General features: G+C 41.6%; 1 protein-coding gene across 2 annotated transcripts in view; it reads right to left on the reverse strand.

The window, feature by feature from the left end:
- Positions 1-18,132, reverse strand: part of LOC141806034 (nardilysin-like) — a 48,506-nt gene that overhangs the window by 23,976 nt on the left and 6,398 nt on the right. For both annotated transcript variants that reach the window (XM_074691258.1, XM_074691257.1), the window contains exons 2-10: positions 17,598-17,943; positions 12,222-12,453; positions 11,911-11,992; positions 9,680-9,833; positions 6,635-6,708; positions 6,372-6,467; positions 6,113-6,235; positions 1,722-1,779; positions 985-1,058 (exon numbers count right to left, since the gene is read on the reverse strand). In XM_074691258.1, coding sequence (XP_074547359.1) covers positions 985-1,058; positions 1,722-1,779; positions 6,113-6,235; positions 6,372-6,467; positions 6,635-6,708; positions 9,680-9,833; positions 11,911-11,992; positions 12,222-12,453; positions 17,598-17,773 — 1,069 coding nt within the window. In that variant the 5' untranslated portion in view covers positions 17,774-17,943. The remainder of the gene's footprint in view (positions 1-984; positions 1,059-1,721; positions 1,780-6,112; positions 6,236-6,371; positions 6,468-6,634; positions 6,709-9,679; positions 9,834-11,910; positions 11,993-12,221; positions 12,454-17,597; positions 17,944-18,132) is intronic.

Consider the following 18,132-nt stretch of genomic DNA (forward strand, 5'->3'; position numbering starts at 1 on the left):
ACACTTCTTTACATAATGCTTCTCCACGTAACGCTACTTCATGTATTGCTTCTCTTCCTGACGCTACTTTAAATGACACTACTACACATGATGCTACTTTACATAATGCTACTCTACATAGTGCTGCTTCTTGTAATGCTTTTTATACACAATGCTACTTCAAATAATGCTGATGCACATAGTGCTACTTAATGTTACACTACTTCATCTATTGCTTCTTCATGTAACGCTACGTAACAAAATGCTTCTATACATGATGCTACTTTACATAGTGCTGCTCTACATAATGTTTCTCCATGTAGCGCTACTTCAAGTAATGGTACTCAACATAAGGCTACTTATCATATTTTACATAATTCTACTTTATGTGACCCTACATTACATGACAATACTTTATGTAATGCTACTGCAGGTAAAGCTACCATGCGTAACATAATTCACGTTATGCTAATACTTCAAGTAATTTTCCTTCAGGTTTGAATCTGGCCTGCAGCATGTCATCCCCCGCTCTCAAATTTCATGTAACTTCACTAAACACTATTTTGCATAACCTTTCATAGCTTTATGTAACACATGATAACTTTCTGTAACCTGGATTACGTAACTTTATGTGTACATGACGTGTATAACGTGTGGTATCATATTTATACTGTATCATGTCATACTGTGTTTCATCAGTTATCAGTTATCACATTGAATGATTTTGTATCCCGTCCTCTCTGACCTTACTGTATCACATCCTGTCATACTGAATCAGATCAAATGATCTCCTAACAGCGCTTCAACTAAAAGCCTCAGAAATGACACAAACTGAGGCTGAAATCTGGGAGAAAGTCTGAAGAAGATAAAACGAAAAACATGTTTATCTGACTCACTATCCTTCAGAGGGTCTACTGACCCCTCTGGTTTATTCAGAGGTCTGCCGCACATCCAGATTACACCAGAAGTGTTTTCAGAGCAGATGGAAAGAAGATTGATTCGTACCTCTGTAAAGCTTGTTGAAGGCTGGCGTGTCAAAGGGATCCAGCATATCGGAGAAATCTGGCTTTGGCAGATTACTGTGAAGACAAAAAGATGTTTTTAACACTGGAAATATTTCCATGTATCTGATTAAACAGGTCTTACACCCACTGTAACGCTTCATAAGAAAACGTCTAAAGAGGGGATGGAGGGAAAGTTTCTGGAGGAAGATTAAAGATTACTGTCTCACGTTGATAAATCCTTGAATGTAATTTTTCAAATGTTGGTGTGATAAAAGTGAATCAAGGAAGTTTAAGAGGCTTGGGAATTTCCATGAGCTCATACATAAGAGAAATTTCATCAAGCCATTCAGAAGCATGTAATCCTTTAATCAAAATGAAAGCATCAAAAGTGGAAGAAATGTGGTTTTAAAACGGCTGTGATAGGTCTGCTTATTCTCCTGAAGGCTGCGGCAGTGACGCATAAAACAAACAGCTGTGTGAGGAAACAGTAATTCAGCCTGACTTAAAGGATAAATGACTCCTTTCAGGTGTGGGATGTCGGAAAAAACGCTGCAAAGGGATAAAAAGAGCCGGGAAAGAGACGCAGAAGAGCGCTTGACATTTACATCTGAGCAGAGTCTCAAAGGATATTCAGACTCAATCTATATCACAGCTCCTCCTCCTCCTCCTCCTCCTCATCATCATCATCATCATCATCATCATCGCAGTGGCAGAGAGAGCCTCTCCTCCAATACTCACTTGTTTGGCACCTTGCTGAAGATCTCTTTCACCCACTCCTCCAGAGTGTCCAGCGTCTCTAAAGGACACAGCGAGTGAAGGAGGAGAAGTTAGAGATCAAGAGCGACTCAGCGGTTCTGGCTAAAAGTCACAGCTTGGGCTCAGAGCGGCGCTGAATGTTTGTTTCATGCAGCTGTAAAGTCGAGTACGACTCAAACACACTCGGTTCATTCAAGCTCTGACTGTTTCCATAAACTACTCTGTTTTTTTATAAACCCAGAGCCTGTGCATAGCATCACAGCTACAGAAAGCTGTTTGAGCCTGCTAGTTGCTAGGCACCGCCCTGTTGTTTTGTCTCTTTTTCGTCATCTTTGTATTTGGAGTGGATCATATCTTTGTATTACTGGAGATCCTACACGTAACCATGGCTGCATTGTTTACATGTGAAATCAGCTGTAAGCAGCCTGTAGCATGTCAATACTAACTGGTGCTAAGCCAGATGTTTCCCCACAAGGTGAGGAGAAGGAGGTGAGGACGACGTGCTGGTTCCCAGGTGTGAGCTAAGAAGTGACGACATGGACCTGTCCTTCCATCCATCGTTATTGGGAACGTAAGATCTATCTCCAATAAGATGGACGAGCTAGCTGTGCTAACCCAGCAACAGAGGGAATATCAGAGGGCAGAGTAGCATCTTGCTATTCACAGACATGGCTAACAGAGCTAACAGCAGACACCAAGGCCACATGTGAAGAGCTTCACCTGACATTTTAAGCTGACTAGTGGTATTAGTAAACCAAAATTTTGTTTCACTAGTAAAGGTTTTTGGCGCACTAGCGCATGATTAGACCTTACTAGTAGCAAAGTTGTCTACTCATACACAATTTTGTGTTTCTAGAAGTAGTAGTAGTAGTATTTTTTACTACTAACATTTCTAAATCTACTACTCTACTACAAGTAAAGTCTAAAACAAAATTTAAGTTTGCTAGTACCACTAGTAAACTAAAATGTCTTACTGGTAGTACTAGTAGACTGTTTGTAGTCTCCTTGTTTTACAGTTCTCCAGTTTCATTTAGCAGACGCTTCTGTCCAAAGCGACGTACGACACAAGCGAGAACTTAGACAGAAGGAAAACCCTTAGTCAGTGTGACAACAGTGCTACAAGTTATTCAGCTGCAGGTGCTGCCATTAAGAGCAGGATTTTTTTTTTAATAATGTAGAATAATGTAGCCAACTAACCACATTTAATAGCTGCAGCAACATACTTCAACCTTCAACAACGTTCAGTAATTAGTGCTGAAAATTCACTAAGAGCTGGGTCCTAGACCTCATGACTCATTCTACCCCTGAGGACAAAGAGGAGAAGACTCAGATTAAGGGTCTGAGTGTTTCCTGAACAGATGAAGTTGGGTAATTCATTCATCATTTGGGGACATCAGAGGAGGAGAGTCTGGCTAGTGATTTGGAGCCGCGCTGGGCTGGGAGCACCAGGCGTCTTTCACAAGCAGAGCGTAGAGACCAGAAAGAGTGTAGACCTGGATGAGGGACCTCAGGTAGGCAGGAGCCATTTCTGTACTACTGGTAAAGCTAAAAGAGTCACTAAAAGTACTGGCAAACCTAATGCGAATAAAGAAGGAGGGATTATAAACAAATACAGCTCACTGATTTGTTGTTAAATTTTCAAAAGCCAATGGGAAGCCTCAATTGTTTTTTTTCCCCCACACCCTTATTAGCATAAATGGCTTATTAGTGGTACCAGTGAACATTTTTAAGTTTACTAATGGTACTACTGACACTTTTTGCTTCACTGGTAAAGTCTACAAGTACACTAGTAACCAAATTGAGTACATATACTCTAAAATTGAGGACTAGTAGAGCTGGACTATGGCTGACATCACTGATATCACTATTATGCTCAAACAGCTTTCCATAAAAACAGCTTATCGGGGAGTGAAGAGGTTATTAAAGGTCAGAATTTATCAGAGTATTGAATTACAATCTCTGACTCCACATCACAACTGGCATCGTCTGTCTTTTCTGTGTGCTATCCAAATTACACTCACAAAGGCCTCACAGACGAAGATGGATGCATGTTTATCTGATAAAAGCCTCCCTTTTAACCGAGCACTCTACGACTCGACGGGTAGGATCCCTTTTTGGAGCAATTAACACTCGTCTTTGTGCGAGCATTCTTCGCTTGAAGTGAAACACTCCTACTCTGCACAGCATGATGGAAAAAAGCCAATTATTGACTTTATTCTTTCATAAAACAACGTGACGCGATGAATCCTTCCAGCTCCTTTTTGTTTAGCTGATGCAGAGGCTGCTCCAGGCGACAGAAATCGATGCTCTTGTCATTTTGATTGAATCTTGTGTAGTTTTTGAAACACACTGGCGGGTACCACTGACTGCAGCTGATGTAGGAATAACAGAGGATCTTAAAAATAATCACTTAAAGCTGCAATGATGTCATTTATCTGATTGATTGGATGAGAAACAGCGCAGGAGGAGACTGAGACCACAGCCTGAAGTATTGTTAATGTTGGGAGCTGTTTTTGATTTAGTCTTGGATAAAAAACATGTTTAGCCTCCAACAAGAGGTCTGGTTGGATCAGTAAAGCCTGGTCCTGTTTGTGTTTCTACTGTGTTTCCAGCTCCAGCTTCTAGGTTGCCGTACCAAGTGGAACCAAACTGAACCATTTGGTGGAAACGGGTCAAGACGTTTTGTCTTTTTAGAAATCATCCCTGTAGTTGTTCAGTCTGCAAGATTCAAAAACCGTGCCATGAGTCAGTGAATTATTTTCTTTTTCTGAAACCATTTGAGAGTCAACTTTGCCGTGTGCTTTGGATGGTTGTCCTGCTGGAAGGTCCAGCCACGTCTCATCTTCATCATCCTGGTGGATGCAGCAGATTCAGATCAAGAATTTCCCCATACATGGCTCCATTCATTGCGCCGTCAGTTATATGAAGTTTGCCAACACCATGAGATGAGAAACAACCCCATGCCATGATGCTTCACCTCCAAACTTCACTGTTGGTGTAGTGTTTTTTGGCTGATGTGCAGAGCCATGTCTCCTCCAAACATGGTCTGTAGTATGACAGCCCAAAAGTTCAGTTTTGGTCTCATCTGACCAGACAACATTCTCCCAGTATTCTACAGGCTTGTCAAGATGCTGTTTAGCAAACTTTAAACCAGCTTCAACATGCCTTTTCTTGAGGAATGGAGTCTTGCGGGCTGAGCGTCCATAGAGGCCATGGTGGTGGAGTGCATTGCCTATTGTTTTCTCTGTAACAATTGTACCTGCTGCCTCCAAGTCTTTCTGGAGCACTTTCAGGGTGGTCCTTGGCTGGTTGAGTCCTCTTCTGACTATCTTTCTGACTCCCTGGTCAGAAATCTTCAAGGAGCTCCTGTGCGTGGCCTGTTGATGGTAAGGTGGTGCTTCTTCCACTTGTGAATAATGGCTCCAACGGTGCTGACTGGAATATTCAGGTGCTTTGATATAAGTCTGTAACCAGTTCATTCTGATGCTGAGCAACAATCAGGTTGTGAATGTCTTCAGAGAGCTCTTTGCCTTTACCCATCATGAGGTGTGTGCTATTTAACTGCTTGGTGAAAAAAACACCTTTTTTATAGGACCATCAATTTGCTCTAGCCCAGCTGATGTTGGTTTGCACTGATTGGAAGTTCAAGTAATAATTACTGACAGATTTCAGGTGGTATGGTGCATTTCCTGTCCAAAGTATTCAGCCTTTCCATGGTGTGTTCAATACTTTGTTCCTGTGTTATCGTACTTAATTCACCATAATCATTATTTATGGACCTGAACGTTGTGATTTCTTTTCATGTGTGGATTATTTGAGTTAATACCAATGTCTGGGAGAAATTTTGGAAATAAATGTGATGAGAAAAAAGTTGACACACTTGTTTTCCTCGCTGTAATCGCAGCTCAGGCCTGAGTTGAGCCTAATTTCAGCTCTGTCTCTGTTTGTTCCTGTGTTAGGCGCTGAATGTCACCCAGTTTTAAATACAAACGAATAAAGCAAACAGTTCATCTGTTAAATAAAGATGATTATTCTTGAAATGTCAACACTTTCCATCATTAAGTGTAATCTGTGGTTAATTAGCTGTGTGATATTATCCCAGTAACACCAAAAATGTGCTTAAATTTCTAATTACATCACAATGTGAGTTGTTGTTTCTCAGAAGTGATTAAGCACAGCTGGATGGGCATGGATAACATAAATCATCATTAGGAGAGGAGAAATAACGCTTCAAATTGTCCCTTCATTTCAAGATTGCTTCTTCAATTAATCAATTTATTTGTTGGATGATTTAATTGGAATCAATTTTGTTTCTGTCACCCTGTTATTGGAGCACTTGGTGATGTTTAATGGAGGGAAATGGATTTTCTGACCTTTGGACTGCACAGCCAGCGTCATGTAGTGTGCAGAGTAGTGTTTCCTCCAGAAAGCACGCAGACGCTTGTACACGTTGATCTTCTTCTTGTTCGGCTCGTGCTTCAGGGTCTCGGCGTTACCTGCAGAAGGATGAAGCATCTCAGAAAATGTTTCACACATGCAGGAAAACCAGAGCGGGCATCTGTCTCCTGCGTGTGTGTGTGTGTGTGTGTGTGTGTGTGTGTGGCGTCCCAGCGGCTGTGTTTACCAACTCACCCCAGCAGAATTTGCCCATCGGGTGTCCAGGTTTGGCCAAACTGCCAAACAGCATCTCCTTCCTGTGGGAGTCCGACGGCTTGGCCAGCTGGTACTCTGACGGACAGAAGGAGAGACGGAGAAACGACAGACGACAGAGGAAGACGGAGATCAGCGGTGTGAAAAAGAGCTGCAGGAGGAGAGCTCTGAGAGCCGCCGATGCAAAGTTAAACTCTGAATCAGACATACCAAAACGCCACCCTGAGAAAAGAGCCCAGACTCACCGCTGTCCACGGCCTCCACCTCCCTGTCGATGGCGTCTCGGATCATCAGGGGGCAGATGAAGAACTGAGCCCACCTTAGAGGGTGGACAGGACAGAGAGGCTATAATCAGAGGCCACATGCCAGCCGGAGACACAGGTCAGAGCCAGACAATCAGATAGAGACAGTTTAACACCGCAGACAACAGCTTAATGGCGAACGGCTGATTGAGCCTGAAACGTCTGTCCGAGTTATTACCCAGCAGGAGCCGGGCTAACATCCTGAAACATGACGTCCAGCTGTGACAGACGGCTCAGATATTTCATCAGTTAACCACCCACAGGAAGCTGTGCAGCAGGAAAAGAGATGTTTAACCGTGGATCAGCACCTGTGAGACGTTTACATCTGTTCCCGTTTCAACAGATCTCTGGGATGAGACTGACTTCTGGTTTTATCCTGGCTGAGCTCTAAGCTAACGGTACGGTTGCTAATAAAGGTGTAAGTGCCAGGGTAGAGTTTACACACCTGAAACAAAGATGAGCTGAGAGGATTCTTTAAAGTCTTCTTCAAATGATAAAGATTTCTGATAACGTTGGCCCAGCTAAATGAAAAGCAGCTGCTCGTGAAGTTATACTTGGAAATAAACTTCATGCTATAGTATAATATCAGTCAAATAAATGGTTTGATTGATAAATATAAATCAGCATTCTGAGTCCATTGTGAAACAAACTGAGTCCGTTATAAAAACAGGAAGAGGTGAGAAAATTTTCCTCTTGCTCATATATTTGAAGAGTTACGGTAATGAGTGCGCCTAGGGGTGTGATGAGATCTAGCGAGATTAAATCTGTCTTGCAGGTACAGGACAGAAGCCCGTCAGCATAGACATACAAAAATATCAGAGTGCGAGCGATTTAAGTTTCTATGTGTGACCTGTGGGGGCAGTGGTGCACCTTTGTAACGACTAATCTGCCAGAAACTGACGAGAAGAAGGAAAGGAGAAGGAGCAGCAGCCCAGAATGACGTTACTGATATCAATAATGGATAATGGAAAAAAAAACAAAACAAAACAAAACAAAACAAAATATCTGAGATGATGTGTCAAAGGTAGTTCAGAGAGAAAGAGCGGCGCCAGCGTGAGAAAAGACGGCCATGGAGCGCTTGGGATGAAAATGATCAAAAAAGTACGTTTTGTCTGTTTTTTGGATCAAAAACAGGAAAAGAGACATAAAAGAAGAGAGTCCACTCTTCTTAGGTAGTTCTGGTGTTTACATAGTCAGAGAAAACAAGATTATTTGGGTCTTGAAAGATCGTTCAAGATGCTCTGAAAATGGCGAGCAGCTAATGAGTAAATATTGGCCGATAAGTATCGCCGTAAGTCACGAGGTTTCAGGAGTGAAAAAAAACTATTATAATGCCACATTGCGCTGCTTTTGGGTCCACTTTTCAGTCGAAAGGAAACAAGGAGACTGATGTTAGTCTGCACAGCTTCCCAAAAGACACGAAAAACAGGAAGTTGTGAGAAATCGTTTGTGGCCGTAAACAACTTTCATTGGACAACATCAAGTCGTCGGTCATCCTCATGTAAAAAACACAACACTGAAGGATTGTAGTGACTGAAACTATTTTTGATAGCATTAATTTAATCAAAGGACAGTTGGATATTGCTACCTTGAACAGCTGATGACAGAAAGTGAACGTCCTTACAGCAGACGCTCTCCCTCTCCGCAGCAGCCACAAGCACACCAGCGACTTTGGCTCTCGCCTCTTCGCGTCCTCGTTCGTCTTCATTTTGAAGTTCGTTTGATTGTATGTTTTCAGTTTTGTCATTTTCACTAACGTCTCTCTTGGGTTCAAACTGAAATGGTTGAACAGACGACATGACTTTGCGTCGTGAGGTTAAATCCTATATGAGATTGAGACCGGTGCAACCGTATGACATCACTACCCAGACGTCATTGCGGCGTAAACAACAATGGCGACCTACGAGTGAAAATATTTTTTCAAATTTTATACAAACTAAGATATTTTGAGAGATTTTATTATCGTTCTTATGTAGCTGGTAAAAACACTGGTCATTGAGGAAAATGACGTTCAGGTAGCCAGGGTTCCCTTTAAAGCATGAGCTTATTAAACAGCTCCCAGGCTCGGCAGTAAATAAACAGTAAAAAGCAGTAATAATCTACAGTAAATGAAGTTTTACAAAATTTCAGTGTGACTGCAATAACTGTAAAAACTGCACTGCTGATTGGCTGTTTCCCAAGCCATGGCTCTGCTTGTAGCCAATCAGATGGCGCTGTGGGTGAGACAGTGCTGAGGACTGAGCATCAGAGCCGCAACAACGCAGTTTTAAATTTGTTTCTTATTGGCCGTCGGATTAAAAAAAAGGCAGATGCCGATATGCCTCAAAATGCCAAATATCGGCCCCGATGATAATTGGTCTATCCCTATTTTAAAGCACGTTGAAGTACGTCTAATACTCTGCGATGAATGAATAAATGTTCCCTTTGACTAACCTCTGTGTCCATCACTGACTAATCTGCGTCTCCACAGCTGTAAAAGCAACAAGCGTTTGCTGAGTCATGGTTTGATTACGGATGCTAGCGTAAAGGTTGCTATTTTTCTCAAAACGTTTTTTCCCACAGAAACACAACTTATGTCACCTCCAGTTTGACGTAGCTACAGGTATGAACATCAACATACAAAGCAGGAAAACCTCCAAGCTGCTCAGTGAAAAACAACAACAGGATGTTTCTCTGTACTTGACAGAAACCAAACTTAAAAGAGCACGTTCAGTTTTTTCTTAACTCCCGATTACAGACAAACAGTGGATGTGTCAGGACGGTAAGTGTGGTTAAAACAAACAGCTCATGACGGGAAAACGTTTTGTCTCCGAGGACGACGGATGATGTCTCCGTCAGCGAGTTGTTTGTAACGACCGTCCAGACGAGTTATTTTGGCTGCTTGGTTTTTGTACTCCTCTCAAACCTGTGTTTTCTGTTTGTCTGAAAGTCATTTGGTGGTTATGAAGACTTCTCTCTGAAAAGAAAGAAACTTCTGATCCTTTTTACCTGTCAAGAGCCTCTTTGAAGTTTTTCCTCTGGATGTCAAACTGGAAGACTGTCCTCTCGCAGTCGGTGGAGGCGTTGTCGCTCCCGCCGTGCTTCTTGAGGAAGGCATCAAAACCGTTTTCTGAGGGATACTTCTCGCTGCCCATGAACACCACTGGGACATATCAAACAAAAAAAGCACAACACTGAGAGGAGAAAATAAAGAAATGAAATGACTTTGAAGGTAAAATCAAGCGCAGATTCTCCGGTATGTGCCTCGTGTTCGTGGTTTTGTCGAGGGCCAAACACAGACAGAGCGGCTTTGTATTTCCAGCGAAGCCACAATAGAATTTAATTTATTTTTTTCTGCGTGCAGCTGTAAATGTAACCCTAAATACTGCAGTTAACGTTTGGTGACAGCTGTGAGAATGGCGAGGCTTTCTTTTCAAGCAGACCTTTGGGAGGGAACAATGCTCAGAAACCACATCTATCACAGAGGCAGATCGAACAATTTCTGCTCAGACAGACGCATCAGGAAAAACAGAATGTGATTTACAACATCTGTGGCATGTCAAGAGACGAGCAGGAGGAGGAGGAGGAGGAGGAGGAGGAGGAGGAAGAGGAGTGAGAAACTTCAGCGCAACAAGTTCCCTGCGTGCGTCTCTGTGGCTCGTCGGAAGATATTCTGGGAAATGTCACAAATTATTAAGCGGAGTAAAAGTCGACGAAACAGGTTAAGGAAAAGAGGGTACACTGAATTATTTAAAATAGCAAAATTACTCCTCAAACCCAGCGGGGCGTAGACGGGGTGTTTGAGCCTCTGAGGCAAACTGTGTTACGTAACTCCAGTATGAAGGTATTTTGGGTGCAAAATGTTTGAACAACTGTAACACTGAATTTGTATGTGTATCAGTAAATCTGATTTCCCACACTCTAGGAATTATGTACTTGTAAAATAATTTACAAGTACAAATACAACACAAAAATACAAGTGGTGGGATTTGATTAAGAAAATTAATCAAATTAATTATGCTGTTTGTAATTAATCGTAATTAATCACATTTTAATCACATCAATATTCAACATCAGAAGCAACACTTTTCAATTCAGACAGATTTTGGTAGAAGACTAAATCATTAAATATTCTCATACACAAGTTTAAACCACAAAATCCTGTTTGTTTTGTTCAGCAGATGTTTTTTTGTGGACCCCACTTTCAAGTACAATCATAAGCCGTTATGTGGTAAAAAGTGCTGTCAGGAGATTAAAGAAATAATCGAAATAAAGAAATAAAAAAAATGCATAGGTCTTTTCAACGCTGTCATAAGACACAGTGCTCAGCAGAAAAGATAATGCAGACAAGGGGAAAAAAAAAGAAATAATCTAATTAATTACAGGATTTGTAATTAATTGATCTAATTAATCACATTTTAATCTTATATCTGCGTAAGGGCATTACAAAATTATACTGCGTGACTAATCGAATGAATACACGAAAAAGAGAAGATTTGTAAATCCTTTTTTTTTCAACTGGAAAATATTAATTTAAATGTCTGTGTTCGCTGCCATTGACAGTCGATTACTGTTTACTGCGTCCATAGAAGTAAATTATTTTTTTCAGCGGAGGGAGGCGGAGTCTGGTTGAGCTTGTCAATTAAAATCCTGCTCGTAAACGTCTGTGGGTGAGAGCGGTGTGCTCTTTGGACGAGAGCTCAGCATGGATATGAGGAGAAGATGTGAGATGACAGAGGCATAGCGAGATGCTTTGAGTCTGAAAAGTTGAGGCAGCTCACGCTCCAACTGAGGATGTGTCGCCGTAGTTCAGAGAGAAAGAGCGGCGCCATCGTGAGAAAAGACGACGGAGATCATGGAGAGGATCAAAGGATGGAGCACCCGAGATGAACGTGATCAAAAAAGTTTGATTTGTCTGTTTTTTGGATCAAAAACAGGAAGAGAGACATAAAAGAAGAGAGTCCACTCTTCTTGAGTAACTTTGGTGTTTACAGAGTCAGAGAAAACAAGATTATTTGGGTCTTAAAAGATCAGTCAAGATGTGCGAATCTGAAAGTGAACTTGTGCAATAAGTATGTGAAACAATTTGTCACAAAAATATCTGTGTCCTCTAACACACGAACAGATTAAATCATTTCATACTCATACTCGAGGCCTGATAAATAAAGTCGACTGAAGACAAAGAACACCTGTGAGCGGAGAGAGGACGCACTTCCTGCTCTGCGTTGTTTCATACTCACTGTGTTCCAGAAAGTGAGCCAGGCCGGGGAGGTCATCGGGGTCGCTGAAGCTGCCCGCTGCCACGCACAGAGCCGCTGCAGACTGACGCACACACAGAAAACAGCACACAGATCTGAGTCCACTGGTTGTTCTTCTCTGAACAGGTGTTGTGTGTTTAGCAGCTCTATAAATAGCCTCTCAGTTTGTGCTGATGCATTAATAATCTCTGCGTATGTGATTTTCCTTTCAGCGTGACTCAGTCTGTGACTCTGATCACGCTCAAAGCTGCTAAAAATTAACAAACGTGCCACATTAAAACCTCCCTTTGTACCTGTTTGTCTGCACCTCTCTTCTTCTTATTCCCTTCGTCGTCATCATCATCACTGCCCTGCTCGTCTTCATCCTCTTCTTCAGACTCATCCTCCGTTTCATCTCCAGATTCCTCCTCCTCCTCCTCCGCCTCCTCCTCCTCTTCACCATCCGAGTCATCGTCTTCAGACGCCGGTGGGCCGCTGAAGTCTGAGATGAGCAGAGCCCTCAGCCCGTTCTCCAGCTGGATGTACCTGCAGGGAGAAGACGGGGTCAGGGGTCAAAGAGCGGAGAGGACTCGGAGTTTGTTTTGTTTTGTCTTGCTGTTAAATCAACCAGACGGCGTCTCGGCCCCTCGGAGACTCTGAAGCTGTACGCTTCTTCACAGCACATTTCTCTGTGTACGCTCCTCAGAGGCCTGAGGCGCTGGTGTGTGCTTATAGCATGAAATCGTCTCATCACACCACGATAATGCTGCTGGAGGAGCGGCTTCATATCGCTTCTGGATCTGGGTTAGTGGATCTGGGTCATTTTCTCGGCACCTTCTGGTTTTAGATCGTAGCTGCGAGTAAAACTGTGCTGGTGACAATGACTGAGACTAAAGAGGAGATAAATCACGTAACAGGGGAGGAGATTTAATACATGTAGGAGATAAAGTTGGTTATGGACAAATTTCCAGCGTTCATAGGTTTGAGGCATCTTATCAGTTCCCGACAGTGACGTAAATCTTTCAGCATTAAAGCTAAGGTCTACGATCTGATCAGAGGAGAGACGACTGTGGGCTTTACCTGGCTTCACCAGCTCAGTTTACAATGCTAAAGATGTGTGGCTAACTTATGCTAACATCTATTGACATCAGTCCCAAATCCCTCTGCAGCTTTTTCCACCGCTCGTACATTTCTCCATTATTCAGTCTCTATTGGCACCTGTATCTCTCACAATTCTTCTTGCTTCAGCCTTTTCCTTGAAACTTTTCCGTTTTCTTCCCTGTGGAGGGTCACAGTAACAGCTTCCTGGTTTCGGTCTTCTCTGGCTCCATGACGCTTCGGTAGCTGAGCAGCTAGCTGACGTGAGAGGGGTAGTGGGGATGGACGAGGTGGGACCATGGGCATGACGGTGCGCAGCGAGGGAGACAGGGGATTGGATGGACTCACGAACCAATCCGAACTGCGCAACTAGTCAACTAGTATGCAGCTTTGCAGCGGATACTGAATGGATTTATTTTGTTCTTGGTCTTTATATTGTGTAGATTGGACCATAGGACCATAACAGCCCTATAAACGGTATTTTTAAGATGAACAAATCGTACACCATAGCTTTAAATCTCAGCCTTGTGAAGTCTTGGTTTATATGTAAAGACCTGACAAACAAAGTCCCAAGAAAATGATCACATAAGACGACAACGAGCGTAAATTAGGCTAAGCTTCGTTCAAAATGATAACATGGGAAGAAGCGAGTCCATTGTGACGCTAACTTCGGTATAGTATGAGTTTTGCAGGAATGCTTGTTAATAAAAACGTCCAGTCTCAGGTACAAAACATGCATTGCTTATATTTTTACTTTTAAAAATCATCTTAAAACCCATTTTTATTTTTTGGCTTTTAACCTCAGCAGGACTTAGTTTCTAGATATCAGGTCTGCTGAAACTCTTAGCTCATTTAAATCCAGGTTGAAGACCCACCTTTTTACAACTGCCTTTTATTAGAGCATTTTAAAAATTCATTTTAATATCTTGTCTTTAATTCTGCACTGCAAATTTGATCTTAAAATCTGTTTTAAAATCTATTTTAATTTTTTGTTTGTTTGTTTGTTTGTTGTTGTTTTGTTTTATTGTATCTTTTTAATTAGCCTCCTTTTTAATTGAATTTTAATTGTTTTCTATAATTTGTCCTGCCTGTAAAGCACTTTGAATTGCCATGCTGAAATGTACTATATAATAATCTCGCCTTGCCTTTGCCTGGTCTGATTCTCTTTTATTTGTTTTTATTCGCTTTTAGTTGTTTTTACTATGTTTTATTTTCTGTATCTTATTTTCTGTATCTGTTTTTCCTTATCTGTTTTTATCCTTTTAATTCAATCTACCTGTACAGCACTTTGTTTACAGCTGTTGTTGTTTTTAAAAGTGCTTTATAAATAAAGTTGGTATGGTATGGTATATTTATAAGGAGGTGAAAGAAGAGTGTTTTAAATGTTTTTCAGTTGGATAAAAGTTGGCATCGTCTCAACTCAACACACGAAGGGAAGATGAAGTAGGGGAAAGTCTCTCTACAGTGGATAGATGGTTTGGAGACACTTTGTTTTATTTTGAAAGTTAACAGCTATTTTCATGTCTTCTCTACTAGGAATATCTGATATTTTTGGAGGACTGTATAGCATCGGTTGTCGTAATGTGTTTTCAACATGTTCGTTGTGTGTGACTACTTCTCTTTGGAAATGCAATAGTATTAAATAGGGCTGAACAATTAATCGATTTTAAATCGACATCACAATTTTCAGATCGCAAAGCCTGCAATTAGAAAAAAAAAGTTTCATGTTCACAGACCTGGAGGGAGTAAAGTAACTTGTACTTATTCTCTTTTAAAACCAGCAAAAGTCAAAATGCTGTTTTCTTTCTGGCAAAAAAAACCCTGAAGGATACAAAGATCCATCCAGTAGATGGTAGAGCTGTACCCCTTGGTCACTTTCTCTGTACGGTTTGTTCCTCTTACTGACAACTGGAGGTCAGTAAAATTTCACAGTGTTCCTTTTTCTTTATCAAATAAGAAATGCAAAGAAGAGTTTTTTTAAATGCTAACAGTATCTTTTGTTGGTTAGTCATACTATAAAATGACTTAAAACTTGTGTTAAGTGGACAATGCAGAAAAAAAAAAAAAAATCGTATGCTAAATTGCAATCGCATTATTGGTCAAAAAAAAAATCACAATTAGATTATTTTCCAAAATCGTTCAGCTCTAGTATTAAAACAGCGCTTTGCAACTTTCGTGAAGTGAGTGTTACCAACAGGGCCCACTTTAATGCAACATAAAAGATTCATTATTTACAATGGAGTACAGGATTTACAGGAAGGTATTGGTAGTGATGTTACAAGATGTGCCGAGGCTTCGAAGTGTGTATCGAGTAATGGAGGGGGCGTTCCCGTGAAGCGTGTATCGAGGCTTGCTTCATCAGGAGGAGGAGCCAAAAATGATGACGTCCGAAGCCTCGTTGCCCGACTGTACCATGTGACTGCTTCGGAAAGTGGTTCAGAGCTTACTGCGAGGTTTGACAGGAGCATTAGCCCATCAGGCTCCATTCAAGATGTAGGCTTGTTATAGAGAGTTGATCAGTCACTGATAGTGTTGATACTAGAGTTGGGATAGCATTTTTAGTTTGAAAATAGTTGGAAACAGTTGAGAAGCTGTTATTTCAAAATGAAAATGAGTAAAATCTCCCCTGTACTGTATATTATATTACATTGCCCATGTATAAGCATATTCAGTGCTCCCTAGTTCCAAACTTTCACTGTGCTCTGCCTGTTTAAGCTCATGCAATTTTCCTAAAGCAACAGAAAAACATTATTATACAACCTGCCATATCATTGATACTTACATTTATGGATAATTTACACACAGAATATTCAAAAATGTTTTTATATGAATATGTGTTCATTTATGTAGAGGAATTATTTGGTTAAACATTTTTTTATTTTTATTTTTCTAAGTAACAGTCATTCCCAAGAGCAAAAACAGGCGCAGAAGTTCAATGAATCACACATTATGTCAGTGTTTCTCAATTCCGGTCCTGGGACCCCCTGCCCTGCATGTTTTAGACGTTACCCCACTCCAGCACACCTGATTCAAATGAATGGCTCGTTATCAGGCTCGAGCAGAGCTTGATGACGAGCTGATCATTTGAATCAGGTGTGTTGGATTCTGGGCCCCAGGACCGGGATTGAGAAACACTGCATTATGTGGTTAAGCCATAACTGCCTGTGATTATGTGCCTGACCAGCAGGTGGTTTCGTGAGCAAATGAAGCTTTGAGAGATGAACCCTTTCTCGAACCATTTGGCTCAAGTGGTTCGATGCCTCATGAGGCTTCATCTCACCATCACTAGGTATTAAATCGGATCAGTATCAGCAAAACATATTATGAAAAAATCAGATTGGTTCGGAAATAAAACCAAAAAGAAAATGGAACCGGGACATTCTTATGCTGTGTCCGAAATGGCATACTAACGTACTACTCATACTAAGTGTGACGTCAAAAATAGTATGTAGTGCGTTCACATTAAATAGTATGAAAAGATTGTGTGAGCGAGAAATACCTGGATGTATACTATATCTGTAAAAATTGTAAGTATGGGAGGTGGGCATACTAGTCGCACTGACACGCCCCATAATGCATTGCGAGCCCTGTATTTATAAACGTAAATACAGAATGAGATGACAAGATGAGAAGCAACTAAAATGGACTTAGCTCTACAGGGAAACCTAAACGTAAGTACAAAGAAATAAAGTGCCTGAGGCGACGGACGGATCGTCTTCGGTGTCTGCGAGCAGTAAACATTTTTTTTATTTTTTGAAGAGAGATGAATTCGTCTTGAGACCAGTGTTAGCTAAAAAACATCCACTAGCGAACTTCCCGTTTTCAAAATAAAAGCACCCGTTTATCTCCTTTAAGTTCTTTAACGCTTTTGTAAATTGGGCTCTTGTTTTGGACCGAACTGGAAGTTTCTTCGATAGCATATTGGCGCTCTTAACAGAATGTTCGAAATGTCGAAATTAAATTTGTATCTTTGCGTTTTGTGGCCCAAATGACCACATTTTGGTTTTCTACGTGATGACTTTCTCGCCTAAAATGTTCTTAAAACTTTCAAATGTAGCGAATCAACAGATATATTTGACAGCCTGGTGTGCTTCCATAGACTTATGTGTGCTTCCAATTTTTGTCGTCGGAGGTTTTGAAATGCATCATGGGAAACCGAGTAGTATACTACAGTGTAAAAGGTTGGCACTCTAATCATACTTATAGTACGTAGTATACAGTATATACACAACGACCATGTAGTATGTAGTATGTTAGTATGCCATTTCGGACACAGCCCTAGTTTCCGTGCACAACTTCCTGTCCCGCCCCTTTCCAGCAACCACAGGAAGCTTGGGCTTCGACCTGCCGGAGCTGGGAAGCAGCTGGTGGCTGTTGAACCTATTTTCCTCAGCAGTGTTTAAGTGATAAAATTCAGTATGTTGTCCTTATAAGTGAGAGAGATGTTGAAAGAAAACAGAATAAAAATCTTTCCCATAGTTGACAGAAACATTCAAAACTTCTGAACTATTCAAAAATCTTAGGATTCGTTAAGAAGAGTCGGAGTCGACCAAAGTGAATCGATTCCTATCCCTCGTGAGAGAGTCGTTTACCTGTACTGCTTGGGGTCACTGGGGGACTTGATGATCTCACTGTCTCCAACATTGTTCTCCCCTCCTCCATCTCCTTCTCCTGAGTCCACCACAGTCCGGTTCTCCTCCCGGACATCCCCAGTCTGGCCAGAGCCCGGAGACCCACACGCTGGGGCGTTTCTGGATTTGTTCAGCATCCTCTCCAGAGATGATGATGATGATGATGATGATGATGACACTCTGGCACTGCGGGCTGACAGCAAGGCGCGACCATAAACAAGAGGACAGCTCGCTGCCACCGGTAATTTAGCCCTCAGCAAGGCAGCACACCGTGTCAGCCCCAACACAGCTATGATGAAGAGCCTCCCTGACAGACAGACAGAGGAGTACAGCGTTATAAAAGCTCCGACAGCAGCACAGATGTCACCCAAAGCCCCGTGTGTGTGTGTGAGAGTGTGTGTGTGTGTGAGTGTGTGTGTGGAAGAGGCCTCGCTAGGTTTGAACCTGTGCTGTCAAACACACCAGCCAGCGTCCACAATGCAGCTATTCACACAGG

The sequence above is a fragment of the Halichoeres trimaculatus genome, unplaced genomic scaffold (genome assembly GCF_033239565.1).
Source record: "Halichoeres trimaculatus isolate MK-OKI-2021-1 unplaced genomic scaffold, fHalTri1.1 fHalTri1_scaffold_17, whole genome shotgun sequence".
In the NCBI taxonomy this organism is placed as follows: domain Eukaryota; kingdom Metazoa; phylum Chordata; class Actinopteri; order Labriformes; family Labridae; genus Halichoeres; species Halichoeres trimaculatus.